The sequence below is a fragment of the Tachypleus tridentatus genome, chromosome 10 (genome assembly GCF_004210375.1).
Source record: "Tachypleus tridentatus isolate NWPU-2018 chromosome 10, ASM421037v1, whole genome shotgun sequence".
NCBI lineage: Eukaryota > Metazoa > Arthropoda > Merostomata > Xiphosura > Limulidae > Tachypleus > Tachypleus tridentatus.
Genome location: NC_134834.1, coordinates 176,710,011 through 176,722,503, shown reverse-complemented (window position 1 = coordinate 176,722,503; position 12,493 = coordinate 176,710,011). Strand labels below are relative to the sequence as shown.

The window sequence follows — 12,493 nt, the reverse complement described above, 5'->3', positions numbered from 1 at the left end:
TTTTCTTTGTTAATGTTTTTGTACCATTATTCCTAGTTCTTCCTTTAATGTTCTGTTTGTTTCCTCTAAACCTTAACTCAATAATTTCATAAATTTTATTTTCACCAACTTAATTTCATTTCTGACAGCAGTTGTATTATTGTTTTTTGTTGATAAGTTATTTTAAATTATGTGGTGAAAATAATTCAATACCCAGTCCATGTAATAATAGCAAATTAAATACTTATTTTTAAAAATATTTCTACAAGTTTTATACATTGTGTTAAGTTATACGACAAGTTCATAACGCCATTAACTGTGCTGCCCAAGCAATAATAATAATAATAAAGTCTAACTTGTACAAAATAATTAAATACATGCAACAGTTGACCGAGATCCAAATACTTCACTGAAAATAAAACAGATTGAAACAAAAACACACAGTGATTTGTTCTTTCGACTAGAAATAAATAAATTCTTAACTATCATACTAATGTTTTGTGGAACCTTGTGGTTATAACCTATAGAAATTAGTAAAAAGTCTGATGTCAAAATCTAAAACTTTCAACGAGTTTCACTTCTGCCTTTTTAAATTTGTTGTTCTTAATGTTACTGTTTAAGCAGAAAGTATTACCCATCACTGGTATCGAAAACTGGTTTTTAGCAGTATGATTTTGCAGACCTTCTGCTGTGCTACTGGGGAGTGGGTCTTTGTGTTATTAAAATATAGCTTATAATATCTCGTTGACTATTCAACAAAATTGTTAAGTGGCTTTGAAAATTTGTTTCCACCACTGATGTATATAATTACACAAACAATCAAATCAGATCCTTATAGGTATTTAGATTTGGTAAATGAAGAGTAGTCAGAATTTTTTAAAATTTCTCTCTGCCCTTTTATTGGCTTATGTAATAAATAAATAGTTCAGGGACTTCACTCTGTTTTTATGTTTTAAAGTTTCTATAGTGGGTTACCAACTTCAAGCAAGCGGAAAAGACCGAAAGAGATACTGGAAATGCATTCCTCTTCCTGTTGTTGGTGTAATGATATTACTTAAGTTTGCAATCTGGCTCATGAGAATCAGGGACTTAGCCAGAGAGTCCAGTCAGTGTCTGCCTGCATTCTGGGACAACTACCCCACCCTAGAAAACAATACCAAAACCATTGTTTATTAATAATAAACAGTTACAATAACAACTTGGGACAACAGTAACATTCATAGAGAACAAACAATGCAAGCAAGTATTACTGGTAGGTAACCTAAAAAGAAAGGAACGGGTCAAAACGTTCAGTGTGGTTGGTGACGTCTGTATTGTTTTTAACGCCTCCGTTAAAAATAACCAATGTATAACATCCTTTAAAACTCTTGGAGAAATATTATATGGCCCGGGACCCTGTTCATTTTTCAAACTATTATTTTTTGAAGCTCAGAATTAATACGACCATCTTGTTAATAAATTATGTATTTCTCTAGCGACCGTTGACGATGATGAATTTTCATTAATAAAAACTAAAGAAAAGGTAAAATTAAGTCATCCAGTTGTCTCATATCTGCCACAAATAAACCTTCCGTTTTCATCACTTAAAAAAGTCTTACTTGTATTTTGACGTCATACCCACCCAGTGGTTCAGCGGTAAGTTAAGAAAATAATCCCCAAAATCGAGTTTTGATATTTGCAGTGAAAAGCTGTCACTGAAAAAAAAAAATCATTTTATAATTTTGCGCTCAACAACTTCCAAACACATATATATTGATATGTTGTTTACTTTTCTTAAATTTAGTAACCGAAATTTTTGCTGTTAATTTCTTGCAGGTTTATTTGAAATATCGCGCAACGTTACTCGAAGGCTATTTGCGCTAGTCGCCCTTAATTTAGCAGTGTAAGATTGGAGGGAAGGCAGCTAGTCATTACCTCCCACTGCCAACTCTTGGGCTACTCTTTTACCAACTAATAGTGGGATTGATCGTATCATTATAACGCCTCTACGGTTGAAAGGGCAAGCATGTTTGGTGCGACGGGGATTTGAACCTGCGATCCTCAGATTACGGGTCGAACACCTTAACCTACCTGGTCATGCTGGAACTAATCCGTGATGACAAGAAAACCCATTTGTAGAGAAACTTGTATATTGCAAAACGGTTGGTATGATAAAGAAAGCACTAGTAGAGAAGCGAACAACGTTTTGACCTTCTTCGATGACCAATGTGGGCCTAGCATGGCCAAGTGGGTTAAGGCGTTCGACTAGTAATCTGAGGGTCGCAGGCTCAAATTCACGTCGCACCAAACATGCTCGCCTTTTCAGCCTTCAGCCGTGGAGGGTGTTATATGTTACAGTCAATCCCGCTACTCGTTGGTAAAAGAGTAGCCCAAAAGTTGGCGGTGGGTGGTGATGACTAGCTGCCTTCCCTCTAGTCTCACGCTACTAAATTAGGGACGGCTAGCGCAGATAGCCCTTTAGTAGCTTTGCGCGATATTAAAAAACAACAAAATAATCTCTACTAGTGCTTTCTCTACCCATACCAGCCGTTTTTGAATAAATAACATGCTGAGACTAATTTCTTACAAAGGCAAACAGAAATATAGTATTTACATTTAGTAAAAAAAGAGAAACTTCTTATATTTTTTACATGTATCTATACAGCCACGGTATATGTGCCAAGCTCTTGTTTCAACAAGAGATAAATTTATATTTTACGGAAAAAATGTTCTCACCGCTAGAGTACGGTGGGTGTAAAGGGAAGGATGTATTTTGGGTAGTCAAACTTCTAAGTTAGAATTTGCGGTAAAAGTGTTTTACTGACTGGATGGTTTAGACTGGATTTTGATTTATTCGCGTTGCTGTGCAGACATGTAAGTGAAATTAATAAATTGTATGTTTATATATATATATATATCACTGTTTCAAAACAATTGACATATATATCATTATTAATATTATAATATAAACCCCCGACAAGTTTTTTGAAGTTATAGTATTATAACTTCAGTATATCAGAATTGATATACTGCCATTCTCATCCTGGTATTACTGTTAATAATAATGGTAATTAATATATTTTACTTTAAAAAATTCAAGTTATTGAATTTAATGACGAATGAACAAATTGTTAATAATTTGAAAATATAGCCTTGTACGATCAAAAACTGTGCGCTTTTCTTTGTTACTGAACAGCAACAATGCTAACACTTAAATTGTAATGCTAAATATTGAGGTTGGATACTTGCTGTGGACGTGTTGTAACTTTATTTACAAACAAACGAACTAATGGAGTGGGGTTTTTGGTGTAACAGGTTGTAAGTTAGGCCTGTTAGTATTACAGACAAACTTTAACACAACATTTGGATAGTAGTTTTACTTTTTATTAATGTTTGCAGCCGAATGAAAAAAAGAGATAAAAGGGGTATTTGAAGCCTAAATTTTGAGCTATTACCACAGTTACTGTTAAATATGTTAAAGGATAAGTAAAATGTAATACAAATTTACAAGGAGTAAGACCATGGAGGATGATGATGAAAGTGAGGATTTTCATGCAGATTATAGGATGGTTTAGCTTTTAAGTGTTTTTTTTTTTTTTTCTTTATGCCTCTTCAGTAGATAATATTAGCAATATTAATAACCCAGAGTATTTTGTGAAAAAATATCTTGCAAACATAAATAATTTGAGGACCACCCAGGACTTGCTGGACCATCTCAGTCATCCCAATCATGATATTAAGTTAAAAATAAAACATTGAAAACCAGTCATTGTCATTCATATATTTATCAGACCCTAACATAAACTTTTTTTAAATTAATTGCAAATGCAATTGCTGAAGGCAACTCATTCTAAACTCTGACCAACATATTAGAAAAATAAAGTTTAGCTGAAGGTGATGCCCACCCTACCAAAGTTTATATTCATGTTCCTTAATACCTTAAGTATGAAAAAAAGGTGATGCATCAACACTCATTTCCAACCAAATCCCCACACTATTTTTTTCCCAAGAAAACACGGTTTTGTATATCTCAGTCTATCCTCGTATTAAAACCTTTCCATCTCAGTTATCATCCAAGTGTGTGTCTTCCAAACCAATTCCAACAATTAGATGACCAATCTGAGGTAAGGAGCAAAAGGCAAAACTTAGTACTATAAATATGGCTTAATCAATGACATTATAATCTCTTTAGACTTGTATTAATTATTTCTGTAGACATAACCTTAATATCATCAATAAGCTTAGGTAGGTTATTGATTATTTCTTCACCTGCATTATTGATATAAATAAAATAGAGCAAAGGTAGCCACTCTTGTATCTCTGAGGTACCCACACTTGTATTATTAATCCAGTATTGACTGAAACCAGTTTATGTAACAACTCTTTGCTTTGTTGCATCCAATGAGCTAATCTATCCCACTCACCTACAGAGATAACTTTGTTTTTTAACAAACCTTTTATGTGGTACCTTGTTAGATGCTTTCTGAAAGTCAAGGTCCACCAAATCTACAAACTTGTTTACATAACCAGTAACCTTTTCAAAGAATGCCAAAAGATCAGTAAAGCAGTTTTTTACCTGTAATTAAATCATACTTACTATCCAACAAAATGTTAAGCTTTGTTAAAAAACTTTGCAAAACATCTTTTATCAAACCTTCAAAAATTTCTCTCTTCCAATGACTGATGTAAGGCTAATAGGCCTGTAAATACAGACATTCTTTATCTTTAAAAAATGGTGTAATGTTAGTCAATTTCCAATCCTCTGGCACCTGCCCACTATTCAAGAACTTAAAATAACATATTAACAAGTGGTTCGGACATCTAAACCTTAACCTATTCAAACCCTTATGTAAATATTACCTGGCCCAAGAGCTTTATTTTGCTTTTAAACTTCCCAGTTTTGTTTTCTTAACTAGCTTAGGACAGATGTTATCATCTTGTTCAGTCTTGTTTCTATGTAGCAACTATGCTTAAAGCTTCATTAATAATTTGAAGAAAAGTTGTAAAAATGTAAAATACTAGATAGCGTTTTCTCAGGATTTTAAAGGAGGTCAGAGATTGATATGGATGTCTCTTTCTTTTTCATTTTGGATAAGTCAGTAGAGAATGACCTGGCATGGCCAGGTGGATAAGGCACTCAACTCTTAATCTGAGGGTTGTGGGTTTGAATCCCCATCACACCAAGCATGTTCCCCCTTTCAGCTGTGGGGTGTTATAATGTGATGGTCAATCCCACTTTTCATTGGTAAAAGAGTAGCCCAAGAGTTGGCAGTGGGTGGTGATGGCTAGTTGTCTTCCCTCTAATCTTACACTGCAAAATTAGGGACAGCTAGTACAGGTAGCCATTGTGTAGGTTTGTGCAAAATTCTAGAAAACAAAACAAACAGTAGTGAATAAGTAAGAACTTGATGAGGAGAGTTGCTGATGTTACTTCTAATTTTTGAGTTGATGATAGGAGTCACTGTGGAAATAATGAGTGATTTAGTGTAATTTAGGGAGTGGGTCAAACTCTGGGGAGTCTTATCAAAATACTTCCCAAGATTGTTTAATGAAACCGTTATTAACAAGAACTAACAAGAATTCACTAAAGGAGAATTCTTGTTTTACTGACCTGTCAGATCTATTCTAGAATGTTACTTGTTACCTAGACGAAGAAAGGTTTATAAACTTGGTGAAATTACACCTTTTTTAAAGGTATTATATAATAATATTATAGCTGTTGAAAGACAGCTGGATTTTGGGGTGTTGAATTGGAGAGAGAAAAAGTTTGTTACTAATGAAGTGGGCAGTTTCTGTTCATGGAGTAGTTCAGGAGTCATTGTTTGAGATTTTGCTTTTTTTTAATGTATCTCTTGTGATTATCCATATATGACCATAATTAGTAGATTTGTAAAGTTTTATGATGACATTAAATTGTTGAGTATGTATATTATAGTCTCATTGAGGATGTAATTATGGTATGACTTGTATTAGTTTATAAGCAGGATAAATATTTTTCAGTTGTCCTTTATAGTAAGTGCAAGGTGATGCATATATCACAATTTGGATCACACATTTTTAATATAGATGGGTTCCTCTGAACAGTGACTAAGAAAGGGATCTTTGTATGTTGATTTATAATTCAAGATATCAAGTTAGTACTCTATTTCTAGCAATAAAGCTAACAGAAATTTATAAACATACTGATAGTAAGTCAAAGTACAAATCACTAGTTAGGCCCTGCCTAGAATGCTGTGTACGGTTTTGTCCTCTCTTTTTTTAAATTATAAAGAGTGTTGACTGCTTTTGTGGAGTTTTAAAGAAGGACTAATAGGATGATCCCAGTCATTCATATAGGAATACATTAAGATCTCTTAACATAGTTGTCCATGAGTAAGATGTGATTCTGTTGATGTTTGCAAGAAAATGCGATGCATTTTCAAGAAACCAGGACAATAGACCACAACTTCAAGATTTGAAAAAGACAGGCTAGGCTTCAGCTAAGACTATTTTATTTTGTTTTAATAACAGGGTGGTTAACTAAGTGAATGACTTGCCACCAGCAGTTGCAGAGGCAAACACTGTAAAAGGTTAAAGAGAAAATTGATTATTTTCCTGAAAAATAAAGGGTGGGTTTAGGTTTTTATTTTTCTCGGATGTATGTGCAAGAATAGCCTTGAAAGACTAAATGATTTTTTAAAATCTTTCATCAAGCTGAAATTTTACTACTTCAGAAGTAAGACTAACTGACATATATAATCATGAAGGCAACCCTCTCGTTCCTGTTAAAAATATGAGTAAGATTAACAACTGTTTAATCTTCAGGCAATTGACCATTCTAATGGAAAATGGGGGGAAAAAAATATGTATCTTTAACCTATAAAACCTTGGAGAAAACTGTCTTATTCTAGTGATTTATGTACTTTTAATCACTTTAAATTCCACTAAACAATTCTAATCTACATGATTTAGGCCAATTTCAGTATTTAGCAGTGCCAACAATAATGCTAATGCTTTCTGTTGTAAAACTAGAAGATAGCAAGTAAAAGATAAGTTATTTCATAATCTTCAAGAAAAATTTTTTTCTCTTTTTTTTTTTTCCAGTTTTGAACATTTTACTTTCTTTAACATACTTTATTAGTTTTGATGTTATAAACCAGCTGTTTATCATAAGCTCTTTTTTTATTTGAAATCCCTATATTTGCTGTGAGCCTTCCATCCGCTGATTTTCTTCCTTGTCTTTCATAAGCCAATTACTTTTGATTTTTCCAGTTATTCTTTCCTCATTTTAGGAACATTTCTATCTTGAATTAAAAGCAGTTATTTTCTAAATGTTTCCCAGTCCTGTTTCATGTTACATTTTAACTCGTTATTCCTATATACTGATCATGAGGCTTGTCTCATGACCAAGTTGGCTTTCTGAAAATTAACAACTAAAACTTTTCTTTTTATACCAACATGCATCAAACCTAATTATGAGATGATCAAACACTTTTCCACTTGAACTCTGGTAGCCATTTCATTGTTAGTGGTTAACAATAAGTCTGAAATGACATCCTTTTTTGTTGGATCTCTGATCATTTGTTATAGAAAACTATTCTAAATTACTTAAACAAATCTCTACCTCAGGATTTGACTTGATTGAATTATAATCTGAGTCTGAAATTAATTTTGCATGATTATTACATGAGTAATCTTTATTAATAACCAACGTGACCTTGTTTTACAATTTCTCATTTACATCATTTGTATGATCAGGTGGTTTATAAGAATTACCAAATAAAAATGTTGTACCTTTTGAACCATCTTGTATGGATTCATCCTTTTGACTACTATTCTGTTTTCAAATCTAACAGGTTGCATTTCATCCCTTATAAAAACAACTAGCCCATCTTTTAGAAAGCTTGTCACAATTTAATAATTTATTGCCTGGAATTTCAAAATAATTCCTCTTATCAGTGTTCTCTAAATCTAATTAAATTTAAGTAATTCCTGTTATGTGGTTATATTATAGTTTTCCATTTTAGCTGTAGCCCCGAATGCATCCATTTTGTTCATGAAAGTGCTGTGCTTACCTTTATATCTGATGGACTGATCCTTAAAAATTAACTATAGTTAACCAGTCACTTTGTTCATTCCCTTACCAGACACTAGTTTAAACTATTTAATAAATATCCTTATGGCTTTTCCAAACCTCCTACTAATCAATTTGTTTTGTGGAGCCCATCTCTAGCATATAATTGCATTCTAATCCTGAAAACTGGCCATGGTCAACTAACATACCCATTGCTCTGAGTGTATCTTAATCTTTTTTTTTTTAATTTAAGTCTTTGTTCTCGCTGAGTAATTCATTATCACGTCTGACCAAAGGGATCACTTTCAAAAGGACCTCATGTATGTCCCTAATGTTTTTGACTTTCCTAAACATACTTTCTCATTCACAGTTTGTAATATTATGCTGTACAAAAAGGTAATGTTCCTTGGTTCCAACAACCAAACTGTCAGCATGCTCCATAATGGCCTAAGCTTCTTTTTGTTATATATTGTTTTATTAGCATAATTTTACGTAGATAAATTTTCTCTGCTAATGTTGTATTTTCTTATTGAAACAGTATTGTAATTAGTAGTATATATTTCACGTTCGTGAATTTTTTTTATTGTAAAAAATGAAGAAACTGGAAGTTATTACATTTATTTGATAACACTTGTTTTATTAAAAAACAAAAAATAAATGTATAGTTACAATGAATTAAGAAGTTGTAGCCTACCCTTTATGTAACAATTACTATGGTTTTTTATGCTGAAAGTCTTTTAGAATTAGAATATTTACCCCAGCAAATATCAAGGTAGTTTTATCTTTTGTGAATATTGTAGCTTGACTATTTTGTGGAACTTTTCAGACTTCAGCAATGTTCCTTATTCTTGATGAAGAGCACAAACACCACCTGAACTTCTTCACAACCATAGAGCCACAGGTGGTAAAAGAATTGTGCAGGATATCACTAGAGTTTCTTCAAAATGGGTCTAACCCAAAGATATATCAGAATGTAGCACAGAAGTTAGGATCAAACTTAGAAACAGTGAAACATGCAGTGGAGGGCCTTATGCGTGTACTTTCAGAGGCCTGTAAGCTTAACCTCAGTGAAATGGAGCTGCAGGACTCTTTGTCAATTCTAGATTTACAAGAGGAGATGAAACAGGAGATAGTACGGTGGTATGTTGATCATACTGTAGAGTTGCGCTCAGCTCTCAGCAGCCTGAACATGAATCTTCTGCAGTACAGTAGTCTTGAATGGAGATTTGATGTACAGATTGCAAGTCGCTGTCTGCGTCAGCAAGTGACTCCAATGATCATGCTTAAGTTAGACCTCTGTAAAGATGGAAAGAAGCAACCAGTGGTTCTACAGACTGATCCATGCAACTTAGTTCACCTCACAGAAACCTTAGAGGAAGCTTTAATGGAAGTAAAGTCACAGCACACTCGAAGGATAATGAGGAACATCAAATGATGTGTTGGACAGTTCAGTGATTACATCAAAAAAAATGTAAAAGTTGAAACTACTACTTTGTAATAAAAATGCATCTACCTGTTTATTGATTGGTCAGTTACATTTGTATAATTCCTAAAAGGAGTATTATTTGATAATTCAGTCAATTTACTTACTCTATGATCTTAGCCCAGTCAAAGTGTGCATTTTGTGATCTTTTACAGTGTTACATTCAAATTTTAATTAAAGAACTTAATTACCAGTATGTGTAAACAAACTTGACATTAAAACATAGTTTATAATTCAGAATTTTTATTTGAAGTTTAATTCTTAATTTTGAAAAGAAATACTAAAATAAATCTTCACTGTGTTATGTGATGCATCTCTTCATTGAATTCCCCATTTTAGAATTTCTTTATTCCTTTTTATGGGTTCCAGAGTGATAGCCTTTATTGACTAGTCAGAATATAAACTATGAGGCACCTGCTTTATAGAATTTTTGAGATATAAATGTACTACTGACATCCACCAAGGAAGTTTCTCGTACCATAGCTTTGAATTACTTTATCTCTGTTATGTCTGCTTATTTGATGGGCATGCTTATAACAAGTGTAATTTTCTGGCTAGTAGAATATTATTACATTTATTTCTCTTTGGTGAGCAAGTGTTGTCAGTTTTGTTGTATGGGTTGTGGGTGATTGTTTGTTGTTCACCTTGAGCAACTAATGGTTTTTTTTAACCTATTTATAGTTTAATTAAAAGCCAGTCATATTATAGCAGTTTCAGACAGTCTGTTCTAGAGTCTGCTTTTTTTTTCTTCTTTCAAATACTTATTTGAAAGATTCATGAAATGTTATTTGAAGAAGTAACTTGGTACTTGAAAAGATAATGTGTGTCATGCACCCTTGCTTGGGGTTTTATTATATTTTTAATCATTTACTGCTATGGTTTTATTGCTTCTCCTGTGGGTAGAAATACAGCAATAAAACCATAAGGTTATAAACAAAACACACATGAAAAGGCTAACATTTGTAATTGTGAAGATAAGACTATTATTTCAGCAAAATGGTCCATTCAGAGGATAAAGAAAAACTACTGTTCACTTTTTCATATTTTTCAACTTCTCATTTCATTGTAAATTTATAGTTGTAGGGTAGAGAAGATAAGAATATAATGTTTCACCAAAAATTCACAAAAAACAACCTTTGCCTTTGACTTAGGAGGTTTTATAGTGAGACAAACAAAGTATGAAAACTACAATAAATGATTTTTAATTCTTAGCATGAAAATATTTTACCCAGACTGACTCAAAAATGACTAAGTTCAAAAATAAATATTTTTAGTATTACCACAGATATGGGGTTGGTTCAGTGAACTGATACTACACTGATGTAGGGTTAAAATTGGTAAATTATTGGATGAGAACTAAAATTTAATTTCTGGTTACTTCTGAATTTAGACCTCAGTATATTAAAACAATGCATAATTGAAACTCTGTAAAGCAACTTACAGGTTGGTGGTCCTCAGACCAAATGGGGTGATCTCTATAAAACTCCCAGACTATTGCTAACCCAGGTAATTAACCCAAATTGTGGTTGATGTCTCTTGAATAATTGAAACTGGGGATTCTGTTTGTGAATTACCACCCAGAGCTATCTTGTTAGTAGAGACTGCTAGCAGTGAGTGGTGAATACAATGACCAATGATACAGAGGTAGTAATAGTTGAAGGGGAACTGCCATAATCCGTGGAGTCATGCAAAGCTGAAAGATAATTACATACAGTGACCTATCATTGTACCATCCAGGAGCTGGGACGTCAACCATCAGTGATACCAGTGACCAACCTTTCAATTCTTCAGCATCTGTCTGCAGTGCCACCTACAGTCAGGACACTACTATTTCTTCTTGAGTGACACCACTAGTGCCTTGCCTGCTTGTTGCACATCTGACTCCACCAACAGAAACAAGGCAATCAGTCTTCAAGATATAGTCACTGCAAAATAAGAGAACATGTAAAGTTCTTTGTCAGAAGTTGCAAAGTGATCTGAAAGTATCATACGTGAATGTACCTTAGCAGGGCTTACCACAGACCTAAAGTTAAGAAAATATTTCCAAAATTGAAGTCCAAAAGGAAGCTACAGAAGCCCTTTGAGTTTCCCCCTTTCTTCAATATTAACCATGTAATCTGTTTAAAAAGTATCCCTGTCAACAATGGCTGCACCAACTCCACTCAAGAAGTCCAAGTAACAATTATCTTTCTTTTTGGAATTCTTAACAGTAATTCCAACCATCATCTCAGTGCATTATACTTTTGTACAGATGACTGACAGCCTTAAATTGTGTTGCCATGTGAAGAGAGGCTTGGTCCTTATGCCAGAGTGAAGGAGACAAACAGCATGGCTGGGATAAATACAGTTAACCTAGCATGACAAAAGATATTGTCAGGCCTAGGAAGAATTAGCCAAAATGAACCTGGCAAAACTAAGTAAGTCATACAGATAACCAATCACCTCTCTGATGAGCTTCCTGTTGGGCATGTCTAACCTTTAGGCAAGTGTAACAGTGTGTGTACTTTCTTTCCTTATTATTAATATTTTGTTTATCAAGCAAAGAACCCATTTACTCTTCATATTCAAATAATTCAGTTAAAAGTTAGAGACTGTTACTTGGAGTAGCCTTTGTATAGTTTTATACACAAAATAAACTTTCATATTTGATAAAATAAATACTCCTGTAATTTTAAGTTTTGAATCCAATCACGAATAATTTTATCCTTCAATTTTTGACACGTTTGAGTGATGATCTGATTGCCCTTATTTGTCATCAAGGTGAGATATTGAATACATGAACTTTTTCCTCTTGTGAATTTTTCTAAAAATATTAAGTGAAATTAAAAGTTGTTTTAAATTATAGAAAGAACTTGCCAATCTAAAAACATTTTGGTTTATGTTTAAATAAGTAACTCTATTAAAAACATTTTAAAAGACACCGTTTCCTTAGCACCTTCAGGAAATAACTTTGAATGAAAGCATACAACATTTTGAAATAAATAATGTTATGTCATTAA

The 12,493-nt window shown here is 33.1% G+C and overlaps 1 protein-coding gene across 5 annotated transcripts in view; it reads left to right on the top strand.

Annotated features, from left to right (window-relative positions):
• LOC143230995 (COMM domain-containing protein 2) overlaps nt 1-9,531 on the top strand; it is a 31,806-nt gene extending 22,275 nt beyond the window's left edge. For all 5 annotated transcript variants that reach the window (XM_076465414.1, XM_076465411.1, XM_076465410.1 and 2 more), the window contains exon 4: nt 8,838-9,531. In XM_076465414.1, coding sequence (XP_076321529.1) covers nt 8,838-9,446 — 609 coding nt within the window. In that variant the 3' untranslated portion in view covers nt 9,447-9,531. The remainder of the gene's footprint in view (nt 1-8,837) is intronic.
• Nucleotides 9,532-12,493: the final 2,962 nt, after the last annotated feature.